The sequence below is a fragment of the Malaclemys terrapin genome, chromosome 1 (genome assembly GCF_027887155.1).
Source record: "Malaclemys terrapin pileata isolate rMalTer1 chromosome 1, rMalTer1.hap1, whole genome shotgun sequence".
NCBI lineage: Eukaryota > Metazoa > Chordata > Testudines > Emydidae > Malaclemys > Malaclemys terrapin.
Genome location: NC_071505.1, coordinates 308,630,597 through 308,656,306, shown reverse-complemented (window position 1 = coordinate 308,656,306; position 25,710 = coordinate 308,630,597). Strand labels below are relative to the sequence as shown.

The window sequence follows — 25,710 nt, the reverse complement described above, 5'->3', positions numbered from 1 at the left end:
CTGTCCTGCCCCCGCGCCGCTCCAGGAAGCGGCCGGAACGTGGGGAAGGGGGGCACAGGGGTCTGTGTGTTGCTCTTGTTTCAGGCAGCGCCCCCAGCAGCTCCCATTGGCCACGGTTCCCCATTCCTGGCCAATGGGAGCTGCTGGGGGTGGTGCCTGAAGAAACAGCAACACACAGACCCCTGTGTCCCTCTTCCCCCAGGTTCCAGCCACTTCCTGGAGCAGCATGGGGACAGGCAGGCAGGGAGCCTGCCCTGCCCCCAGTGTGCGTCGGGCTGGAGCCCGCCCCCCGAACCTCTCCTGCAGCCAAACCCCCTGCCCTGAGCCCCCACCACACCCCACACCTTTCCTGCACCCCCTGGGAACAGGAAGGGGGCTGAGTTGGGGTGGGGATTTCGGGGAAGGGGTTGGAATGGGGGTGGGGCCTCATGGAAGGGGTGGAGTGGGGGCGGAGCCGAGGGCAGCATGGGGGAGGTGTCAGTAATGCGGCCCTCGGGCCAATGTACTAGTCCTCATTTGGCCCTTGTGGTCGTTTGAGTTTGAGACCCCTGATTTAGAGCACTCCAGATGGCTTGGTTAAACTGGATGCAAGCAAACAATATGTGTTTTAATATGGCTAAATGTGTACATGTGGGAACAAAGAATGTAGGCCATACTTGGGATGGGAGACTGTATCCTGGGAAGCAGTGACTCTGAAAAAGATTGGGGGGTGGTATGGAATAATCAGCTAAAAATGAGCTCCCAGTGTGATCCTGTGCCAAAGGGGCTAATGTAATTCTTGAATGCATAAAAGGGGATAACTCCAGTAGGAGTAGAGAGAGTATTTTCATTCTGTAAATTTATGCCTGGTACAACTGCTGCTGGAATACTCTGCCCACAATTTGAGAAGGATGTTGAAAAATTGGACAGGGTTCAGAGAAGAGCCATAAAACTATTTAAAAAGGGGATGAGAAAACCTGCCTTTGTATAGTGGTAGACTCAAGGATTTCTATTGATTTAGCTTAACAGAGAGAAGTTTAAGGGGTGACTTGATTACTGTGTATATACTTATTTTGGGGACAAATATATGGTCTCTTCAAACTAGGAGGGAAAGGTATAACAGGGCCTAACGGCTGGAAGTTGAAGCTAAAAAAATTCAGACTGGAAATCAGGTGTAAAATTTTACGTGTTGTGGATGTGAAGAGGGTATTCAAAGATCAGAGGCTTAAAACACCAAACAAACTGATACTGTAAATGATAATGCAATGAGTTGGGGGAGAATGAGGTAACAAAAAAGACTACTTTAGTCAAAGAGAGCTTGTAGGGGAAAGATAAGTGCAGCCAAAAAAAAAAAAAAGGGGGGGGGGGGGGAGAGAGAAATAAGTTAATGTTAGCTGAGGGGCATTCACTAATGGACCAGGAAAAGTAGGACTGAGGGAAAATGTCTCTTAATAAATGAGTAGAGGAATGAAATTAATGACTCAGAAATGGCAAGGAAACAGAATTCCTTTTTAAAAAACCTTTTCTTCAACAAGAAAATCAAAATACTTGCATTGTAATATTAGAAAAGAAATCATTTTAGAAAGTATAGCGATTTAAGCCACAAAAAAGAAAAACCTTGCTCTTTTGTTTTCAGTTTGCTTATATAAACACTCCTAGTAAAATTTTTTAACTGTGGAGTGAAATGCAGAAATACTACCAATTTAAAAATCCATTAATATTGCAATAGACCAAAACAGAACAAGAAATAAAATGTTCTATAACTACATCCCAGCATTGTCTGAAAACAAGTACGCTATCAGAGTATTCAGGAAATCAAGGCAAACACTGTAGTCATCCTAGTCATATTACTATTTACCCATCTGTTTACTTAATTGTACCTGGAAAGAAATAGATTATTTTATTAATTGCATTTGCTTTACTTTACTTTTGATTGATGTTGCCAGTTGATCAGAATCAGATGTTCCTATTTGTTTGATAACTTACAACACTTACAGTTACACTTACAAAAGGGAGAAATTTTCACCACAATCTGTTTATAAAACCACTAATGACATTTAGGCTAGTCTTCCTGGGAATTCCTGGGAACACAACCTTGCTCCTTTACAACGTTTTATGTCAAGATTGCCCAAACCACTGTATCATCTAATCTCTATTTGAAGAGAAAACAAAAATAATAATAAAAAAATAAACTTCCCCTTAATCATCCTGATTCAGAGGGGTACCAAAGAACATAATAAACTTTTAAGCACAAGTAATTCCACTGAAGTAATTCCACTATTTTTTTTATTTATTTATTTAAGTCAAAGGCACTCTTTATATACTTTTAATTAGGCTTGTGCTTAGGTGATTTGTGGACCCATGTAGGTTGGTTGAGAACACCTGAGGTGAAAGCCTTGAGGCCTACACACATTGCAGCTAGAGCCTGTTTCCCCCCATGTCATTTACTGTTTTGACCTCCTTTATGATATAATGGACCGTCAAATCTGACCCAAAGAAGTGAGCAAAAAAAAAACTGAGCTTGTGAAGCTGCAGATAAGAAAAATTCCTTTCAATAGAAGAGCAAAAAAAAAGAAGAAAAGCTTTTAACAAAGAAACAAAATTGCTTTAGGGATATCTGAACCAGTTTCACGGCTGTCTAGTATGCAGACAGATGTAGCATGAGAAATCAAAAATGAAAGCCAGATGCTAAGAGTAACAAACTATTTTGATCAAACCCTACTATCATGCACTCCTTTCCCAGCTAGAAGGTTGTAGAGTTAGTAAGAAAGGAAGACTTACAGAAATAATTTGATAAAGAGCAGGTAAGGTACTACTTGGAAAATTTCATAAAATTGTAGGACTGGAAGGGACCTTCAGAGGTGGTCTAGTTCAGTTCACTCAAGGCAGGATTAAGTATTATCTAGACCATGCCCATGTCTAACCTGCTCTTAAAAATCTCCTATGACGGAGATTCCGCAACCTCCCTAGGCAATTTATTCCAGTGCTTAACCACCCTGACAGGAAGTTTTTCCTAATGTCCAACCTAAACTGCCCTTGCTGCAGTTAAAGCCCGTTGCTTGTCCTATCCTCAGAGGTCTCCCTCCTCCTTGTAACAACCTATTATGTACCTGAAACCTGTTATGTCCCCTCTGCCTTCTCTGCTCCATATTAAACCAACTCAGTTTTTAAATCGTCCCTCATAGGTCATGTTTTCTAGACCTTTAGTTATTTTTGTTGCTCTTCTCTGGATTTTCTCCAATTCACCCACATCTCTCCTGAAATGTGGCGCCCAGAACTGAACACAATACTCCAGTTAAGGCCTTATCAGCGTGGAATAGAGCGGAAGAATTACTTCTCATGTCTTGCTTACAACAGTCCTGCAAATACATTCCAGAATGATGTTTGCTTTTTTGGCAACAATTTTACATATGCTTTGGAAGATGTGACTTCGCTAGGGTATTATGAACACATTTACCATACCACTGAAAATCCATGGCTCACTGGAGACATCTCAGAACAGCAGCACCAAGGCAGCTAGTCTGCTCTCAGAGGGATAGGAGGAGGATCAGAGAAAAGGTGACTGCTTTCCTCCAGGCTGCTGTGGACGGTGGAGAATCTTACTCTCAGCAGGTGGGGCGGAGGAAGAAGGCTGTTCCTTGAAAAGATACTGGGGAGAGGATTGGTGGTAGGAAATATGAGGTGGGGGACCAGGAGGAACTTGAGGGGGAAGATGAGAACCAGATTGAGGTGGGGGGAACTCCAGCAGAGAAGCAGGCAGACAGAGAGAGCATGGGGGGGAAGAGGGATAAGGGGACCTCAAAAGGACACCCGGAAAGAGTGTGGGGCTGGAGGATTTGCTAGGTTTGGAAGGAAGGAGGAAGGGAATTGATGGAAAAGGGCAGAAAAATATGCAGAATTGATGGGGCCTTGATGATTTATATTCCTACCTTCTCACTTCATTCCCCCCCACCAATTTTGGAGTCAAATTACTCCAGTGCAAAGAGACCTAGAGAAATAGGAAAGACATAACTGTCCAGAGGCACCAACTTTCTAATATGCCAGGGGGGTACTCGACCCCCACTCCGCCCCAGGGCTGACCCCCCCACACTCCATCCCTTCCTCCAAGCCCCTTCCCCACCTCCTCCTGCCCCTGCTCAGCCACATTCTGCCCCCTTTCCCAAGCACCCTGCCCTCACTTCTCCCCCTCCCCCGCATATGCCGCTAAACAGCTGATACGCAGTGGGCGGGAGGGAGGGGGAAGAGCTGATGGGTGGAGCTGGCGGGAGGCGCTGGGGGGAGGGGGAGGCACTGATCCACAGGGCTGTAAGTGGGTGCTGAGCACCTAACATTTTTTTTCCATGGAGTTGGTGCCTATGTAACTGTCTCCAATTATCTAAAAGTTGTAAATATCAAAGATGGAGAGCCATCACTAGAGGAAGTACTGTAGTCCAGTGGGTAGGTTAGGGAACTAGAAGTAAGGAGACCTACATTATTTTCCTGGCTCTGCTATTAACCTACTGTGTGACCATTGGGTGATCACTTAATCTATATGTCCTTTTATTTTCTTTTTCCATAAAGTGAGGATTTTGGCAGTTACTCTCCTTTGTAAAAACAACAAGGAGTCTGGTGGCACCTTAAAGACTAACAGATTTATTTGGGCATAAGCTTTCGTGAGTTAAAACCTCACTTCTTCTCCTTTGTAAGATGCTTTGCAATCTAGGAATGAAGAGCTCTGTATAACACCTAACTGATAGTGATGAAACTTACAAAGGGAAAATAACACTTAGGCTATTTACCACGTATGTTGGTATAATTTGTGTCCCTCAAGGGTCTGAAAAAACCACACCCCTGAGCGACATAAGTTACACCAACATAAGCAGCTGTGTGGACAGAGTTGTCGGTGGGAGAGCTTCTCCTGCTGGCATAGTTACTGCTGCTTGTTGGGGGTGGTTTAACTATACCGCCGGGAGAGCTCTCTCATATCAGCATAGAGATGTCATGTCAGCTACATGAGAGATCTTACAGCGGCACAGTTGCATCGGTACAGCTGTAAGCTCTCTATTTAGACATACTTTATTTAGGCTATCATAGGAAACAATCCTTCATTTGCAGGGAGATGAATTGGATGATTGAATAGGCTTTTTTCCAAACTCTAACTTCTATGAATGTATGAAAAAAAATATTTCACCTTTTAATGAGCACAAAATCTGTCTAGATTCCTGAAACTCCAGTTGCATTTATTTGTTTTTAAAGTACAATGTATTCTCATTCTTAGAGAGAGTGCGAGGGACAAGGATGTTGGTTTTAGTAACAGCTGTTGGTTTGAGTTCTTGCCAGTTGTCGAAAGACCTCTAAACTGTTTAGAATTAGAAGCTTCAAATCGTCTCTTAGCATAGCCACACTCTGGTGTTATTCAGAAGGATTGTGCATTGTGTTTGGAGTCTTTCATGCCTGTTACTTTCCATCTGCTTTCTGGATAAATTTTAAGTCTGTCTTGCTATGGCAGCATAGTAGTCCTTTTACATGCAGTAACCGTTCCTTGTAATTTGTAATTATCCTCTTTACTACAGGGACATGTTCTTGAACTGAGTTGAAACAACACAGTGCTGAAACAGCTGGAAAAGCATTGGGAAAAAATTACCAGTTACCTCTTGTTCTTCTGTGCTACAGAAATAACTGGTGAATAACTAAGCTGTAATTTAAAACAAGTTGTGCAGGTGGTATTACTACACATTTTAAAGATACATTATTAAAAGGACACTACAGCAGGGGTGGGCAAACTTTTTGGCCCAAGGGCCACATCTGGGTATGGAAATTGTATGGCGGGTCATGAATGCTCATGAAATTGGGGGTTGGGGTGTGGGCTCTGGGTTGGGGGTGCAGGAGGGTGCTCTGGGCTGGGACCAAGGGGTTCGGAGGGCGGGAGGGAGATCAGGCCTGAGGCAGGGGGTTGGGGCACGGGAGGAGGTCAGGGGTGCAGGCTCCAGGTGGTGCTTACCTCAAGCAAATCCCAGAAGCAGCAGCATGTCCCTCCTCTGGCTCCTACGCGGAGGCACGGTCAGGCAACTCTATGCGGTGCCCTGTCCGCAGGTGCCGCCCCTGTTGCTCCCATTGGCTGCGGTTCCCGGCCAATGGGAGATGTGGGGACAGCGCTTGGGGCGGGGGGGCAGTGTGCGGAGCCCCCTGGCTGCCCCTACGCATAGGAGCTGGAGTGAAGACATGCCGCTGCTTTTCGGGAGCTCAAGGGCCAGATTAAAACATCTGGAGGCCCGGATGCGGCCCCCGGACCATAGTTTGCTCACCCCTGCACTATAGCGTCTTTTTAAAACAGACTACTCTAAAGTAATCCATGTTTGAGAGTACCCTTTAAATGGTATTCCCATAAAAGATTTTTTTTACTGTTTTTAAATTTCTCTGCTCTCCTGCTGATGTCATCACTATAGGGCACCAATATAAAATATGCTCAGAACCAAGCTTTGAACTCTAAGGGCTCAATCCTGAAAGGTGCTAAGCATTTTGGCCCTGATCTAGCAGAGCACATAAGCACAGTCTAAACATTAAGCATGTGAGTAGACCTGTTCACTTCAGTGGGATTAATCTTGTGCAGGGGGGGAGGGATAGCTCAGTGGTTTGAGTATTGGCCTGTTAAACCCAGGGTTGTGAGTTCAATCCTTGAGGGGGCCACTTAGGGATCTGGGGCAAAAACAGTACTTGGTCCTGCTAGTGAAGGCAGGGGGCTGGACTCAATGACCTTTCAAGGTCCCTTCCAGTTCTAGGAGATAGGATATCTCCATTAATTTTATTTATTTATTTAAAATTAAGACGTGATTTCCTAGATCATGGCCAGTATGATGAGAACCTTGAAGATTCCCTCCTTTCTTTCGCTCCCTTTATCATAAGACTCTGTGTCCTGCATCATCTTCAGTTGTATCCAAATTCTAGAGTATGTAGAATGAATGATATGTAAGTCAGTGGCTGGTATAACTGATGGTCATACTTTGATAAACTGGTTAGTTACCTGAAAAAATTACAACTCGTTGCATTACTTGCTTTGTCCTTTGTTTCTGCTTGTTTCTGAAAAATTTCAATATATTAAAAAAGTATTCTCCTTCCTTCTCTGTCACAAAATGTTTGCTAAAAATACTGTAATTAACAATGAAGCAGTTTGCTTTGTGTTGTGCCAGAATGCAGTATGCTTCATTCTGCACAACTTCACTTGTTCTGGCATAACAACTCTCTAGGGCCACAGAGAGTGACTTGTAACAGCAGAAAGAGCAATGTAGAGGGAAAAATGAAGATAGAACATGGAAGTTCATAGATTTTTAAGGCCAGAAGGGACCATTTCTGGTCACCTTCTCTGACCTCCTGCAAAAGAACCTCTTTTTTTTAATAACTGCCTAAGAAGTTCTTTTTACCAAGTTCCTCTATACATTTTCAGTTCTCTTGAAAATACAGCATCTCATCTTCTCTAATGTATCCTAACACAGTAGTCACTGTGGAATAACCACCAGTATATTAGTCTGGTTCCATGGACTAATTCAATAAAATAGTAAAAATACAGCAAGCTTTAGTTTTCATACAAATCTTGCAGCATCTGGTCATACAATAGGATAGAGCTATAGAAAAATGATCTCTTTTCTTTGAGCCTTAGTCTCCTCTCAGATGGTTCCATTTGAGAGTGAGGATGGTTGTGTGTTATACTAAAAACATATTTATAAAAGGACTTAGCATTTTCTAGAGAATGTAATTCGTCAAAAGATCACTTGAAGCACTCTTTCTGTTTTGTGAAAAACATCTGCACATTGGGTATTTCTGTTACTGTATACAATTTTTTCTGTGGTGGCCAAGCTTACAAGTATCTGAATGATCCTATTAAATGCATGGCCCTTTCTGACCTCCCACTCTTCTCTACTCACTTCCTTTCCTTCCAATCTCTATTCCTCTCCTCTGAATTTTGCTTCTATTCTTTCTAACGTTAATAATTTTTCTTTTAACTGGTTGGATTTTTATAAGCAAATTGCTTTATATTTTAACCACTCATGTTATATATAATTAAATGTTTAAAGTATTGCTAAGGTTAGGTAGCAAATGGTTAATATATTATGAGAAGTTTATGTATATGAGAATTTATGTATTATGAAACGTTAATGTATATTTTGTTTTTTTGTGTATATATCTTTTTAAAAAAAAAAAGTTAATGTAAAAAAAATCTGCACCTGGCGATGCTTTTGCTCAGTCTGAATTGTGCCCTAGTAATGCAGAGACATATTTCATCTCCTACTCCTACTTGCTGTTAACATCTATTGAAAAAGAATTTAGCCACGTTGCTGCTGTGAACCCATAAGATTTTTCTAACTTGTTTACTTAGCTTGGAAAGTGTGTGTGAGATGCAGAGTAGTGATAAGAAAATGATAGAAGGGTTATATATTCACAAAGAAATACATGTTACATTTGTTAAAACATGTATGGTAGTGAATAAAATGGGGTGAAGAATAGAAATATATTTTACTAGCTGTATACAAAAGTTTGTAGCACTGGAAAGTTCTAGGATAATTAGTAAAGCAAGAGACATTTAATTGAAAAGATCCTTATGTTAATGAATTGATACCAGATCAAGCAGAAAATTGTTCCTTTAAAAAGTGCTGTCTTAATTTTTAATCAGAGCTGAATGAAGTATGGTATTAGAATTTATGCTTATGTATTGACTTTAATTAAGAAAAGCCTGTAAATTATTTTAAAAATCTGGTCTCTGTGCCTCCATATTGTTGGTGTCATATTTGATTGAATCAAATAGATGAAATATAATTTTCTGAGGAAATTATACATTCAAGTGAGTATCTTTTTCTGATCCTCCTCTGGTTAAGAAATGTATCTTCAGTGCTCATCTTAAATGAGCCCTATTGCATAAATAAAACAAGCAATTACTAGTATATTCTTTTAACATAGTGCATAGTTTTAATGATTATTGTTGAGCATACATATTGGAATTTAACTTCCAATTGAAACATATTAAATAAATGTTAAATAAGCTACAAAGAAAATACACCCAAAAGCACAACTTACAGCTGGAACTAGTGTGTCTTCTTTACTGAACTGCAGAACATTTAAGAAAGCCCATCTGAAAGAAGGAAAGCTGTGCACAATTATATATAAAACACAAATTCCACTATATTTACCTGGTTAAAAAAATACTCACACTTATCAAGTAGAGGACATTACTGCTAAATTGCAAATCACAATGACTAATTCTAAGAAAATATATTTTTGTGAAATGTTCGTTAATCATGCACTAGAATTTCAGAAACTTTGCTCGTATATGACATGGAGAGTGCTTAAATCTGTACTAACTGGTATTTTGCCTACGAATAGGTTATAGGTAACTATATGATGTATTTTATGTATTGAAGTAATTTTAAGATTTGGGATCTGCAGTTATACTAATGATGGCCTATTAATTTACTTCCTACTAGCTTCAGTTTTATCCCTTTCTTACACAGTTAAATAATTTCTTATAAGTAGTTTCATGTTCTACACAAATAGTATGCTGTACCCTGTATAAAGTGTGCATATGCTTTAGCAGTTCTAAACGTCCAGAAGTCTTTTGTTAGGCCAACATCATAAAACTGAGTAATCTTACATGTTAAATAGTGCTTTAAAAACTAATAATCCAGTCCTCGAGGAGTACAAAAACATCAAACAGGAACCAAAAATCATCATGTGGGTCTTGTATTAAATAAAAAATGAGTTTCCTGTATCCGTTCTGAAACATCAGATTTAAAACAAAATATCACCAGACTGAACTGGCTTTAAGACATGAAATATTTAAAAACACTTCCTGTCTCTGGAGGACTAAGATATTGAAATTCAAGTCTATGTGTTTTTAAAAAATTTTTATTAAGATGTTGTTTTGAAAACCTCTTGAAATTAAATAAGTTGTGTGTTTAATATTCAGTTAAAAGAACTCTTTTTGCAAAATACTCAATGGACTGCTCTAAAATATTTTATATTCTTCCCAGCTTGCTACAAGTGAATTCTAAAGATTTATTTCAAAAACAGTGGTTGTTAAAAGTGTTGTATTGTTTTGTCTCAGAAGCAGAAAGACTTTTTCTATTTTACCAATATGATTTCAATATACTCCTGGGGGAATTCTGTGCCTTAAAAATTCTGCATATTTTATCTGTCAAAATAACACAATATAATCACAGCAGTTGCAAATATTTTGGTAATTTATTTCAAAATACCTGTCAGTGAGTATGTCTGTAACAATAGAGATAATAAAAAGATTCAGGAAATGTCACTTGGCTGGGGCTCCCAATGTATGCACCGAGACAGGTTCACTTACCGGCTCCGGTTCCATATGTCTCTGCCGTTGACTCCAGGAAGGCTCAGATGTGCTCCTGGACCTCATGAACTGTTTGCCTTGGAAGGGATGAGGTCTCTGCTTGCTAAGAGGGCCTCCCTCCTACGTCAGATCCGCTGCCTTCTGGTCATGTTCCTATAATGCACCCCATTTTGTCGGCACTTCCACTTGTACTGGACTCCAGTTTCTCTGAATCAGTGGACTCTGATGATATGCATGGTCTGCTGCTTCTGTTCTGAAGGCATGACTACCTGAAGGTTCTGACAGCGCTGTGGCAATACCTTCCATTGTCTCAGCTCAGGAGCCTCTGGTATCTGACTCCATGGGCACTGATACCACAATATCAGGATCAACCAGGTTGGCCATATTGGAGCTTGTGGCACCAGTATCTGCCTTTGGAACTGTCCCAATCCATCCAGGAGGAGTCCCCAATTTCACTGACCCATCCTTTGTTGAGTAGACATTTGGAATCTGGGCCAGACGATACACCAGTTAGCCCAGCTCCATCAGTAACTCTGGGTCTGGACAGGCTTCCCTCATCGTCCCCAGATGCAGCTGTTGTTGACACCTTCCTCTCCTCCTGATGACTATCATCAGTTTCAGGAACTGCTAAGAACAACAGCTAATGCTGTTCAGATCCTGTTGGAAGGGGTGCAGGACAGTCAGCACCAACTGTTAGATATTTTGCATGCAGGGCCAGCTCCAGGGTTTTGACCGCCCCAAGCAGCCAAAAAAAAAACAAAAAAACCAACAACCCGCAATCGCGATCTGCGGCGGCAATTCGGTGGGAGGTCCTTCGCTCCGAGCAGGAGTGAGGGACCGTCCGCCGAATTGCCGCCAAATAACTGGACGTGCCGCCCCTCTCCGCGGTGGCCGCCCCAAGCACCTGCTTGCCAGGCTGGTGCCTGAAGCCGGCCCTGTTTGCATGCATTGGTACCATCCAGAGTGGCTCTACTGATCAACAATGTCATTCTCCAATCGGCAGGTACTGTGTGACATACCCAGACCACATATACCTCCACCCGAAAGGGTGACTACACAAAAATGAGGAGGTTAGTGAAACAGAAGTTAAAAGTACAACACCAAAAGTGAAATCCCTGCAAGCGGCATTGAAACTTTTTAAAGACTCCATAATAGAGGCTCAACTTAAATGTATACCCCAAATTAAAAAATATAGTAAGAGAACCAAAAAGTGCCACTGTGGCTAAACAACAAAGTAAAAGAAGCAGTGAGAGGCTGTCACTGTGCCTCCATGGGTCACAACTGAGAATACCAAATTCAGGACAAACTGGTGAGAAATAGGGCAGACACCACCCCCCCCCCCCCCCCCAAACCAGTGGTTATTCTCCCATAAGATCTACCAAACCAGCAACAAAAGTAAACTTCCATTTTACCACACTGGCTAATAAGAAGTCCAGAAAAAGCAGTTTCCTTAGGCCTCCCCCCACTGCCATGTGCTGCTCCTGCCCTCTGCCTTGGAGCTGCTCCCAGAGACTACTGCTTGCTGTACGGGGGAAGAGGAGGGCTATTGTCAGGGTGTCTCCCCCTCCCCCCTGCTCCTGCACCCCGGTTACCCCATCTTCCATAGAGCTGCGGGGGAGAGACACATTACAGAGGGAGCTTCTAGGCAGTAGCTGCTGTCTCAGGAGGTCTCAGCAAGCTGATTTAATTAACAGGGCAATGTACTTAAGCCTGAGGTCAGCTACTTAAAGGGGAAATGTGCATTTTTTTCTCTCACACACAGGGTGTGTCTGTCTGCCCTCCCTCCTTTCCTGCTGCCTCCTAGAGTGTGAGAGTTAACCCTTGAGGGCTCAGTCAATTGCTAGTTCATTTAGCAGTGAGGCATTCCCTGGAAAATATCCCACCCTCTAACTCCTCCATCTCAACCAAGCTTCACAATCATCATCACTGTGTACCAGTATTAAATTATTTGTTTAAAACTTATACTGTGTGTGTGTGTGTGTATGTGTGTATGTATATATAATATAGTCTTTTGTGTGGTGAAAAAAATTTCCCTGGAACCAAACCCCTCCATTTACATTAATTCTTATGGGGAAATTGGATTCGCTTAACATTGTTTTGCTTAAAGTTGCATTTTTCAGGAACATAACTACAACGGTAAGTGAGGAGTTCCTGTATACATATGAAATGATGGTGTCTAAATTAGTTGATACCACTCAAGAAAGAAATCTTAGTCATTGTGGCTAGTTCTCTGAAAACATCCACTCAATGTGCAGCGGCAGTCAAAAAAGCGAACAGAATGTTGGCAATCATTAAGAAAGGGATAGATAATAAGACAGAAAATGTCATATTGCCTCTATATAAATCCATGGTACACCCACGTCTTGAATACTGCGTGCAAATGTGGTCGCCCCATTTCAAAAAAGATGTATTGGAATTGAAAAAGGTTCAGAAAAGGGCAGCAATAGTGATTAGGTGTATGGAATGGCTTCCATATGAGAAGAGATTAATAAGACTGGGACTTTTCAGCTTGGAAAAGAGATGACTAAGGGGGTATATCATAGAGGTCTATAAAATCATGACTGGTGTGGAAAAAATAAATAAGGAAGTGTTGTTTACTCCTTTTTGTAACACAAGAACTAGGGGTCACCAAATGAAATTAATAGGGAGCAGTTTTAAAACAAACAAAAGGAAGTATTTTTTCCACACAACACACAGTCAGTCTGTGGAAGTCTTTGCCAGAGGATGTTGTGAAGGCCAAGATTATAACAGGGTTCAAAAAAGAACTAGATAAGTTCAAGGAGGATAGGTCCATCAATGGCTATTAGCTAGGAAGGGCAGGGATGGTGTCCCTATCCTCTGTTTGCCAGAAGCTGGGAATGGGCGACGGGATGGATCACTTGAGGATTGTCTGTTCTGTTCATTCCCTCTGGAGCACCTGGCATTGGCCACTGTTGGAAGACAGGCTACTAGGCTAGATGGACCTTTGGTCTGACCCAGTATGGCGGCTTTTTTATTCTTTCGCTCTTTTACCTACAAAGGATGAGGCCATTCCAGAAGTCTCCTAGGCTATTTGTTGCCATAGTAGGCAGATTTCAGGGGCAGGCCATTTCCACCCAGAGAATCTCGAAGTGGGTCTCAGAGTGCATTATGCTTTATCAGTTGTTGGGGCAGTCCCCACCAGGTGGCATTCAGGCCCATTCCGCAAGAGCACAAGCATCAACTACGGCCGCTCTCCACAATATGTCCCTTATGGACGTATGTAAGGTGGCCATGTGGAGTTTGGTACGCAACTTTTCTTCTCACTATGCCATCGTGCAAGACTCTGACAGATGCCTCATTTGATGCAGTGGTCTCCATTCTATGGTGCAGTCATCTTCCTTGCGCCCTTCTCTTATCTAGATACTGCTTGTTAATCATCTTCAATGGAATACAATAGGGACCGTCACTCGAAGAAGAAGACGGGGAGGTTACTTATGTGTAACTAGAGGCTCTTTGTGATGTGTGGTCTCTATTTGTATTCCAATCCCGCCCTCCTTTCCCTCTGCTGCAGATTTGTTAGATTTGTGGTAGAGAAGGAACTGAAGGTGCAGTCAGTCCGCCCTGCCCTTTATTGTCTTGGGCGAAACCATGAGGCAGTACAAGGGCGTATGCGTGGACTGATGGACATTCCTACTTTGAAAAGTTCCAAGCACACAGCGCATGTGCATAACTCTCAGTGGAATACAGATAGGGACCACACATCTCAAAGAGCCTCCAGTAACATGTAAGTAATCTCCCCTTCTGCACAAATTCTGCATTGCACAGTGGCGTAGAATTCTCTCAGGAGTAAATTAAAGGTGAAAGGTTACTAATTTATTACTGCTCCAGTGCAGCAAAAAGGAAGTATTCAATATTTGCCTCCAAATAAACTCTTGCCACTTAGTTTTCCTAAGGTTGATCCAGATTTCTGTACAAAATATGCCCTTCTGGAATGTATCTGTGATCCTACAAAGCTAAACATTTATTGTTGTCATCAGACATTTAAAAAAAAAGAAAATACCTGAGCTTTCAATCTCTGCAGAAAAATCATTGGTTCACTTGCTGACCATTACCTTGCTTGACTACTGCAACTTCCTCCTCTCTAATCTTCTTTGCCTCATTCCCTTGGTTCGTTCCAAAATGCCCATCTCAAAATCATCTTTCTTGCCTTTCAGTTGCTAATTTACAAAGATTTATTAACTGATAATTTTTTTTAATAACTTGTTACCTTTACTTCCACCTTCGAGTCACTTCACTGTATCCCCATGGAACGTTGCATCAAGTTCAAACTTTTTGTCTTCACTTTCTTACGGACCTGTATTATGCAGCAACCAGGCCCATGTCTCCTTTCACAATCCCGTCAGTCTGTTCTGTTTGCCTTTCTCCATCCTCAACCCCTACAGGGACACAAGCCTTGATGTCCCTTTTGTTTTCTCCAACAAATGTCTTTGCAGATTCGATATTGCCTTTTATACTTGAAATGGTCTTCCAAAATCTGTTTGTCAAGTCTGCATCATTACCTCATTCAGATCATCCCTAAAGGCATATTTCTGCAACATTACCTAGAAAAACAAGTATATTTAGTTACAAAATATCAAACGTTGTAACAGCCACACAACCAACAGCTATACGACCAATAAGACCTTAACTGAGGAATCTTATTTCTGTAACTTGTGTCCTCTCCCGCAGCACATTACTTTTGGATGTTAGATCTTAATTTGTCTGTTAAGTCCACTTAGGGTACATCTACACTACAGGGGGGAGTCGATTTAAGATACACAAATTCAGCTACGTGAATAGCGTAGCTGAATTCGACATCGCAGCCAACTTACCCCGCTGTGAGGACGGCGGCAAAATCGACTTCTGCGGCTTTCTGTCGGCGGCGCTTACTCCCACCTCCGCTGGTGGAGTAAGAGCGCCGATTTGGGGATCGATTGTCGCGTCCCAACGATCCCCAAGAGGTCGATTTCTACCCGCCGATTCAGGCGGGTAGTGTAGACCTAGCCTGAGACTATAAACTCTTCAGGGCAGGGACTTGTCATTCTCGTGTTTTCTGCAGGGCCGGCTCCAGGCACCAGCTTGTCAAGCAGGTGCTTGGGGCGGCCGCTCCGGAGAGGGGCGGCACGTCCAGGTATTCGGCGGCAATTCGGCGGACTGTCCCTCGCTCCGCCTGGGAGCAAAGGACCTCCCGCCGAATTGCCGCCGCAGATCGCGATCGCGGCTTTTTTTTGTTTGTTTTGGTTTGGTTTGGCTGCTTGGGGCAAAACCCTAGAGCGGCCCTGATTTTCTGGACAGTGCCTAGAACACTTGAGGGTGATCTAAAATGAGCAATAAAGGGAAACACTTATTTAAGGTATATTAGGGAAATGTCCAGTGTACATTGTAACTTCCTATTTTGCTTGAACTATAACACTTTTTTTTTCTGTAAATTGCAGATTGTGAGCCATGCCTTTAGTAAAGAGGAACATTGAACCTAGGCACCTCTGTCGAGGAGCTCTTCCTGAAGGAATAACTAGTGAACTGGAATGTGTCACCAACAGTACCCTTGCTGCTATTATACGGCAACTAAGCAGTCTGAGTAAGTCTCTATAGTTTTGTACTTTTGTTTATTAATGAAAAATTGAGTAGCACAAAGGCTTTGTTTGCTTGTTTTAAATGGACAAATTAAAGTTTAAGACTTTGTCATTTGCAAAGTGTATCGTAATAATACTTCTGCTCTTATATACTGCTTTACATCTTCAAAGGTCTGTGCAAACAATACCTTCCTGAGGTATCTGGAGTTTAGATGTGGAAAGTGTGGCACAGAGAGACTAAGTGAACTTGCCTCAGATAATTACAATATTTACGTTAGCTATAGATTAAATATGTGTAATTTTAGACTCTTTTCTGCCAGAAACAGAACAGAAAATGGTTTCATGAAGTAATTTATACAGGTAAAGCTCTTAATTAAAATGTCTGTTATGTGACTTCATTAGGTTTCCAACTCCGTAAGATAATGGCACTAGATATTATTCTTTTGAGCTTACATTTATTAGGAAAGTTTGAGTCTACTGAACTTGTTTAGAGAGCAGTGAGCTCTGACTAATCCACCCTGTACTAAACTGTGTCCAAGAAAAGTATCATGTTTAAATATCTGACTGCAGTTCTAAATGTTGTTTAATGTGAGTGAATCTCATGGGGAATGTCCTCAGGATTCTATTTCTATATATATTATGGCAGCTATTGTGATGCTGATGTTAAGATGGTGTCCTGTTCTGTTTTGCACTCAAAGCAGGCGCTCTATATTGAGGGCCTCTGTGCATTTCCACTTACAGGATTTGGCACCTGTGGTATCAAGCTATGGAACTGCATCAAAAACTTGTCTGTTGGGAGGGGTACAGGAGTGCTCTTATGCTGGTGCTTGTCATTGGCTTCATCTGTACAAGAGAGTGCATGTCACTGCTGCTGAGAGCTAACAGAACTGCCTCTCTTATCCATAAGCTTGTTTTTCCTCCAGTGTTCTATTACAACTATATTGTTCAGGAAAGTGTAGTTGGGAGCCATTCGGCCTCAAGTTAACCCCAAGGTTGTCAAGTCCCGAACCCTGCTGGGGTTCAAATATGTGCATCTTGCTCAGTTGTATTTCCCGAAACAGATGCCTCTCAGTTTATTAGGATCATATCTGAATCCTTATGTGCAAGGGTTGGCTAGTAGAGAACATCAACATGTTTATTCTCAAAAGAAAGCATAAAGCTTAATTTATTCAAAATTTTGAATGTTATTTCTGAACACTTCAGGAAGTAGAACCATACTGGCTTTTATCCCATACACCAAGAATGTATCCTCCATCCAAAAGAGGGCCCTGAGTCCAGTGAGGGGCATGTTTTGGTGGCTCCTGCAATGGAAGAGGGTAAAAAGGACAAGATGGGCCAGGTCTTGAGAGAGTTCCAGCCTCGAGAGGACTTCTGGGCTGGGCTTGAGGTCTTGTGAGATTTGGCTTGTGATTTGGAGCCATAAGGTCTCGCAGGATTTGGCACAAGATTTGGAGCCATGATGAGAGCAGTGTGCTCAGAGTCACTTCCTGTTTGCTGGTTACCAGCAGTGAACCCACCCTCCCTTCCTGTGCTAGGTTGCTGTGGGCTGTGCTAGTTGCCACTGCGGAGCTGAGAAGGAATTTTTCCCCAAGCCACCAGATAGGCTGAGACTGCTTGGGGTTTTTTTTGCCCTCCTCACAGAAAAACCTAGGGATTTGGTTTTGGACAACCTGAGACACGAATTCACCCTTGCCCAGAGGTAACAGTTTGGACTTATGTCAGAGTCATGTAGTTGTTGCGACTTCTGACAAGTGCCCATTGCAGGACCTCATTCATATAAGCTGTTTTTCCAAAAGAGATGCTCTAGGATTTACTTTGGGGAAGTTCTGTGCCCTGTGTTCTACAGGAGGTCAGATTAGATTATCACAATGGTCCCTTTGGGCCTTGGAGTCTATGAATCTGTGACAGACCCTTGGAAAGGAAGGTACTGAACCAAGAAGAGTTTAGAGACCGACTGAGCCTGCTTCCCTTAAAAGACTCAAACTTCGGGTTCCCAAAAGGAATAAAAGATTGTAACTGTACTTGAGAATCATGGAGCATGTAGACCTTAAAGATATTTGGAACTGAAAGTAGAATGGGTGTAAAACTCTGTTAAAATAAATATGATATCCCTTTGTTTTAAGTATTGCTACGTTGTCCATTTTCTTTCTCACTCCCCCCGCTTCCTTAGTTTCTATGGTGGTGGTATCATCCTGGCCCAGTAGGCAATAATAAATTAGTGACACGGGGGTCCTGTAGAAAAGCAGTATGTGATTAGGTAACTATGTGATTATGTAACTAAAAACTGTTTCATAATATATATGCAGAAGTGGGCAGAATTAAAGTTTCACAGGCAACCATGCTACATGGCCCCGATATTTTTTAATCTATGCACCGTGGATATACCAGTGACAGAGTCGAGGAAATTCATGTATGCAGATATCATTGCCCTAACTGTTCAGCACACAAGCCTCCATGCTGTCAACTGCACCCCGACCCAAGATTTTAGCACAGTGACAAATTATTTCCAACATGGGAAATTTAGGCCTAACCCGAAAAAAAACTATGGTGACCATTTTCCATCTGAACAATAAAATGTCTAATACCAAACTCGATATGCAGTTCTACGGTAAGAACGTCAGCCATGAGGTTAACCCAAAATATCTTGGTGTTACACTGGACCGGAGTTTGACTTTCGACAACACCTCAAGAACACTTGTGATAAGGTCAGGTCTTGTGTCATGCTTATCAGAAAACTGGCCAGAACATCATGGGGCTTCAGTCCATGGACCCTATGAACTGCAACAATTGCCTGGGTATATTCTGCAGCCGAATGCTATGCGCCAGTGTCGTCTCACAGCAGTCACACTAAACTCCTTGATACACAACTCAATAACGCCATGCCCATAGTGTCAGGGACACTCAAATTGATTCCAGTTGACTGGCTCCTGGTCCTGTTGCATATCCAGCCTCCCCAGATTAGAAGAGCTGCTGAGACTTCCTGCTATCTCAATCATGTCAATGCAAACACAAGGATCCATTGCATGATGACCTGCAGAACCCACCAAAGACAAGATGAAAATCCCACAATCCTCTTTGGAACTGCATCAAGACCCTTACACTCAACTTCGATGCTGAGGCTCAGTGGAGAGCCACATGGAGCATTTTGATGGCTCAGAGCAAACAGCTCGTCATTGACCCTACCGAGGAACCACCAGGTTTTGATTTATGTTGGAAAGACTGGTGCTGATTGAATCGCATCATGACATCTCATCAGAGATGTGGACAAACCCTCTTTAAATGGAAAATGAGGCAAATACCTGTATGCAACTGTGGTCACCAGCACAAACGATGGAGCACATCATATCTGAGTATCCCCTTCATTCTTTTGCCAGGGGCCTGAAGGACATTCACCTACTCAATGCTGCGGCAATGTGCTAGCTATCAAATCTAGCTATAGATTTGTAATCATTGCTAGCTACCCAAGCCATACTGAAGAAGAAGAAGGTAGGGAACCATAAGTCTGCCTGTCACGTGCTTGATTATACAACCTGAATAATATTCTTAATGTAGGTTTTTGTAAGTAACTTCCTAGTTTTTTAAAAAAGAAAATGGTAAAAAAACCATTATATTATGTTCAACTGTAACAACTTCCTCCCATCATGTATTATCGGTCAGGTGTGAGTCCTGAACCTTTAGCACCACAGCACAGACTCTTACCACCTGAGCGTCAGGATTTAAGAGAGAGCTGTTATCCCGGAATGGGGCATAGACTGCTAGGCTCAGGGGTGGCTAGTGGAAGACTAACCTAGCTTGTGTGCGCGCTGTCTCTCTCCCATCTATTCTCCATCCCTGGGAGGTCAAAGGAGCTTCTGCCCCATGTGGTGCCCCCAGAGGGGTATTGGGGAAGGGCTACTGGTGCCGTTTGCTGGGTCTGGGGAGGAATGGGGTTAATGGTGGTGTGGCCTGATCCAGCTCTATCCCCTCTCCCTGTGCTCTGACAGCTCTCAGGCTTTCTCAGTGCAGTGTGCATAGGAAGCGTCTTCACTGAAGCGCTACAGTGGCACAGCTGCTTTTTAAGTGTAGACAAGACCCCAGTAAGATTCAGACCTCTTCCTTGAGCTTTGTGCATACAAAATGCTGGCTGCTAACTCTCCATCTTGAATACTTTTATATAGGCTTGGAAGGATTAGATTTTGATTGGTAAATGTTGATTTCAGGGCCAGCCTTAGGGAAAATGGCGGCACACTGGGCAAACTTGCATTTTTGGTGCCCCTGGTCCCCATGGGCTCCCCAGGCTTCCCACCCTCCCTTCACCCCAAAGGCCTGCTCCCCTTCCTGCACCCCTAATCCCATAACCCCCTTCAATCCTAACCCCTGCATCCCCCCTCCTGCACCCATGTGGGGAAGCTGACCTGGATGCACGAACCAGCTGGCATTGCTGCTCGCTCCCCTCGGGACTGTTGCTCCTCTGTCCTGCACACCCCTAGGGGGATGGGGGAGGGGAGGAGAGTGAGGAGCAACATCAGGGCTCTCTGCATCCAGGTCATTTTCCCTGCCTGGGCTGCGTAAGGAGAGGGAACGAGAGCAGTAGCTGCTGAGGCCTCACAGCACAGGTGGGGAAAGTGACCTGGATGCAGGGAGCTCTGGTGTGTGTTGGAGGGGAGGGACAGTGTGAGGAAGAAGGGGGGTGTGGGGGTGTGGGTAAAAACAGCTAATAAAAGCCAAAGCTGGCCAAAACACCAGCCATGTGCTGCTCCCACTAAAAGAGAACCATCACACTATTTCATCCTTCACATTTCTCATATGAACTACCAGGGCTTGAATTACATTTTTGCATGAAATTGGGGCAGCCAGAAACCCTGACCCTGGCCTGTCACTGAGTGTCTCCCCTCCCCCGCCTGCTCGCACCACCCTCCTGGGGGAGGAGGTGGGGCCAGAGCAGAGCCGCAGCGGCTGAGGGCTCCTCTCCATCCGGCGCCAGCAGAGAGAAGTCGGGGTTTGGGGCTGGGCCGGGTGGAGAGGAACCAGCGGTGCAGCCCCTTGGCCGCAGCACGCACAAGTACACCTCTACCTTGATAGAACGCTGTCCTCGGGAGCCAAAAAATCTTACCGCGTTATAGGTGAAACCGTGTTATATCGAACTTGCTTTGATCCACTGGAGTGTGCAGCCCCACTCCCCGGGAGCACTGTGAAAATTTAAATAGATACAAATGTTTATTTTTAAGCATTTTTTTATCAGTCAAAACTATAAAAAAAATCAAATTCTGCCAACCCTACTTTTATAATAGTAGTATTAATATATTGCAAGTCTCTTTTCACTTTCTCAGATTGCTGCCCTGTGAACTCTTCTATCCTATCCTGTGCCATCATTCTTGCTTTTACATTACTTCTCAACTGAGGTTAATGTTGTGCTAATTGTAGCTACTTAAACATTGTAGTGTCATTTTTTCATCCTTGTGACGGACACCTCAATAGTTGCAAATGCCATCTTAATTTAGTATTCATTACAAATTCAAAATAAAACCAATGTTTAGTCAAAAAGAAAATATATATTTGCCAGTAGTTCTAATTTGCAGCTCTGTTAGCAGTCATGACATATGTAGGCATTCCTGTATTTTCCATGGTTTCAGGGTGTTTCCCAGATTCCCACATTGGAGTCACCAGTCAAGTGTTCCCTAATATGGCTTGACAGGGGAATCAGTCAACTAATGTTTAGATAATTCTGCCTGGCTGAGAAGCAGAGGTGCTCACAAGGGAGATGAGAAAGCAGAGAAATATAGGTTGGTAGTAACACTAGTGGAACTTGGAGAGGAAAAACAAAATCCTGTCAGACTGAAAGGTTGGGAGAGGGCTTGCCAAGTTGAAGAAAGGGATTATTTAGGCACAACTGCAACAACGTGGGCAAACGTGTGGAGAAAGTGGAGCAAATAAATAAGATCACACAGAAAATAAAATTGGAAAAGTGTAACAGAAATAATCTTAAGCAAAAAGTACAATTGCATGAAAATTACAATGGCTATGAAAGATATAACAGGGATGAAATAAACAAAACAAGATTTTTAAAACAACTTCATGAAATATTAAAAACACATGATAATACTTGGCTCTTTATAAAGCACTATTATGGAAGTGCTTTACAAAATAAAGTAACATCCATCCCTATTTGAATATTGGGAAACTAGCAATTAAATGACTTGTGGATGGGTACACAGAATCCAGATTTTTCAACTCCCAGTTGAAGAAGGTTAACATTGGCGCACTTCTCTGCATGCCAGGTTTAGGTAACAGGTTTTATATCGACATCAGCAATAGATTTTTGTCTCTAGCTGATGGCCAGATGAGGTTGAGGGCACTTGGTCTCTGTTCGTCTCCATCCTCCACCAATAAGCTATAGATGTCCAGCTCTTCAACTGTGGCTAACAGAGGAGGCCTTTCTGACAATTAAATTGAAAGCCACAGCCCACCAGCAAGGCGATAGGTACGGTCATAATTAGCTGAAGCGAAAGTTCAATGCCCTGGCACTTCACAGTCGCAAGGCATATTCTAACCAAATGGCAGATGAAGTTGAACTCTGCTTAGCCAGGAGAGACTTAAAGCTGACATTCCGTGTGATCTGCAACCTCAGCGGTCAAGAGGTAGTCGCTACAAATGGCATCCTGAATGATAGCCAAGGCCATCCATGTAAATCAGATGATGACATCCTCTCATGCTGGGTGGAACATTATCACAGTGCTCTGAAACACCCTCCAGCCACTGCTTGCCCGGAGCTGAATCATTTGGCAGTCACTGTGATTTCGGACCCAGATGCTTGTACAGATGCACTAACTTTGGATGAAGTGAAGCGTGCCATTTGCAAACTGAAAAAGAGATGTGCATCTGGCACTGATGGCATCTCCTTATAGCTGCTAAAATGTTCTTTTGACCCTGTAGCGGAATCGCTTCTGGTCATTTTTTGCCTGGCGTGAAGAACTGGAACCTTGCCAACCACCTGGAGGGACAGTATTGTGAACTGACTTTATAAGGGCAAGGGACCACACAGTGAATGTAAGGGCTACAGACTGATCACCTTGTTGCCCATGCCAGGGAATGTGTTTGCATATATTCTGCTGGTGCGTTTGGAGTCCTTGCTACATCGGAAGCGTCACCCCCAACAGTCAGGCTTTACGACTAACAAGTCCATATTAAACACCATTTGGGCCCTTCGCTTGTTATTGGAGATACACCACGAGCTCAAGAAGCCTCTGTATGTAGTGTATGTCGATCTGAAGACTGCATTTGATTCAGTTGACCAAGTCATGTTGGGGAAGGCTTTAAAGATACATGTGGGGATCTTAAAGATCAACAGTTAACAAAGGCTTGATGATATTGAAAAAACTTCAGTGTTGGCCATAGGTCTTCAACATCTTGTTTCTAGTATGTCTGTCTTACTCACAAGCTGCATCTTCAAAAAAGACATTTTGATGAAGCTCTCGAGATCTTGGAATGAATCCTTCCGCCCTTCTGCATCCTTCTTCTCACCTGTTTGATAATTATCTAATTTCTTAGAGAGATGGAAATTCATTACCTCAGATTAGTGGAGTTCAGTGTGATAGCAGGACTTCAGCCAGTAGGAAAGTCGAAGTCTGGGGCAGATGACTCTTTGCTTATTCACTGGATCATACTGTTTTCCTTTAATAATACTGTTGTTACTTACACAATATAGTTAAGGACTCTTCTTTTAGCCCATAACCTGTCAGCCTCTCAATAGTTTTGGCTATGCAAGACGAAAACTTTCAGCTACATTCATGTTCATGGCCCTTTTGTATAGTGGGCAAATGCTTCTTTGGGGGATCCACTTAGTTGAAGTGTTGAACGAGACCACCAAGAATTAAGTGAGGTTCATTGATTGATTATGAAAATTCTCTTCCACCTGTCTCTATAACACAGCTGATAAGGAGTTTAAATATATTTTTCTACTGTATATGCCAGAAAAGAGTCATTATGGGGAACAGATTATTTTGTTCTCTGATTTTATCCATGTTTGTACAAAGAGAAGGGAGAATAGTTGCTGTCCACTGCTGATTATATCTGAAATGTAAATATAAAAAGCCCTTGGTAATCTTTGCATTAGATACTTCATAAGTTGAATTTAGTTTATAAATTCATTAATGTACTAAACTAAATTGCTAGTTCTTCTACATTCATTTTTCCTTTTTATCATTTTTTAAAATGTTGTGTGTTCTCATATGTTTAGATTCCTTTGCTGCCCTTCCCCCATTGCTTACCACCTATCTTTAGTAATAGGCTTTCACAGTTAGCTAAATAGTTGTTCAGTTAATGCTTTGAAACCCTCTTACTTTGAAGTCACCTTACATCAGGGGTGGGCATACTTTTTGGCCTGAGGGCCACATCTCGGTATGGAAATTGTATGGCGGGCTATGAATGCTCACGAAATTGGCGGTTGGGGTGTGGAAGGAGGTGAGGGCTGTGCCTGAGGGTGCGGGCTCTGGGGTTGGGCTGGGAATGAGGGGTTTGGGCTGCAGGAGGGTGCTACGGGCTGGGATCAAAGGGTTTGGAGGGGGATCAGGGCTTGGGGCGCTCAGGGGTGCAGGCTCCAGGCGGCGCTTAACTCAAGCAGTTCCCGGAAGCATGCCCCATCCGCAGGCACTGCCCCCGCAGCTCCCATTGGCTGTGGTTGCTGGCCAATGGGAGCTGCAGAGCCAGTACTTGGGGCAGGGGCAGCATGCGGAGCCCCCTAGCTGCCCCTGCTTCCAGAGCCACGGCACACACGGAATGGGGAAAGCCCCAGACCCCATCCCCCGGCTGAAGCCCCCACTCTTGCTCCCTGGTGGGAGCTTGAGGGGTGGAGTAAAAGGTCTGACAGGCTGGATGTGGCCCGCAGGCCGTAGTTTGCCCACCCTGCCTTACATACTAGAAGCATATTAGCAGCCTCAAGCACAAGAAATAAGCTTAAAAGAAGATAGTCTCTGTAATTAACACTGATAGGTTTTTGCTTCTCAGGCTCATCTGCATCATTGATTTGTTTCTTTCTGTAACCAGCACTAATCATTTTCATTTCTTTCAGAAGGTAACTTCAGAGACATCTTATTCAATATGTTACTACAGATTTTTGTAGGGGATTAATTGCAATTGATTTTTGCAGAGATTGCTACCAGAGATCAACTACAGATGCATGAAAATTTTGTAGACAAATGTCCCACAAGTTATTTACTGCAGACGTTGGAGAGAAATATCATGATGCATATTATTTGATGAAAAGTAGTAGTGAGCTTCTCAAAAGACTTAAGTATATTTTGCAAGCCACTTTATCAAGAAGAGGCTAATATGGAGTAATACGAGGATGATACTTGGAACTGCAGGGAGGAACTGCCTTGTGCTGTCAGATATTACAGTAACTATAAGGAAACAGTAGAGATTGAAAGGGGTTTTTTTGCGTGAAGTGGAGAAGACTTTCAATTTGTTTATCTACTTGGGGTGGCTGGGGAGGAGCTTTTAAAATTAAGGATTAACAGATCACCTCTGCTTGTAAAAACACTGATCCAGAAATAGTAGTGGGTGATTGCAGTTTGACTTTTGGAATGTCTTATGCATAGATTTCTGGCTGTTTTTGAAAGTGAAGTAACTATTTTTTTTCTTTTTTGCAAATTAATAATTAGCTTTTCCAGAAGCTATGTAATCCTGTTTTTAAATGGTTGGGTTTTATAGCACAATCAGTTTTTAATATGGAAGCTATGATCCTCCTAACTTTAGACAGCTTTCAAGTTCTCAGCTTTCCAATTTATCAACTACATGTATTATTAAAAAATCTAATTTAAAAAGTAATGTTCTGAGCAGCTAGAAAAGCTAAGTGTG

General features: G+C 42.7%; 1 protein-coding gene across 5 annotated transcripts in view; it reads left to right on the top strand.

Moving 5' to 3' along the window:
* Positions 1 to 25,710, top strand: part of WASF3 (WASP family member 3) — a 155,579-nt gene that overhangs the window by 107,023 nt on the left and 22,846 nt on the right. For all 5 annotated transcript variants that reach the window (XM_054015397.1, XM_054015392.1, XM_054015394.1 and 2 more), the window contains one exon: positions 15,739 to 15,881. In XM_054015397.1, coding sequence (XP_053871372.1) covers positions 15,749 to 15,881 — 133 coding nt within the window. In that variant the 5' untranslated portion in view covers positions 15,739 to 15,748. The remainder of the gene's footprint in view (positions 1 to 15,738; positions 15,882 to 25,710) is intronic.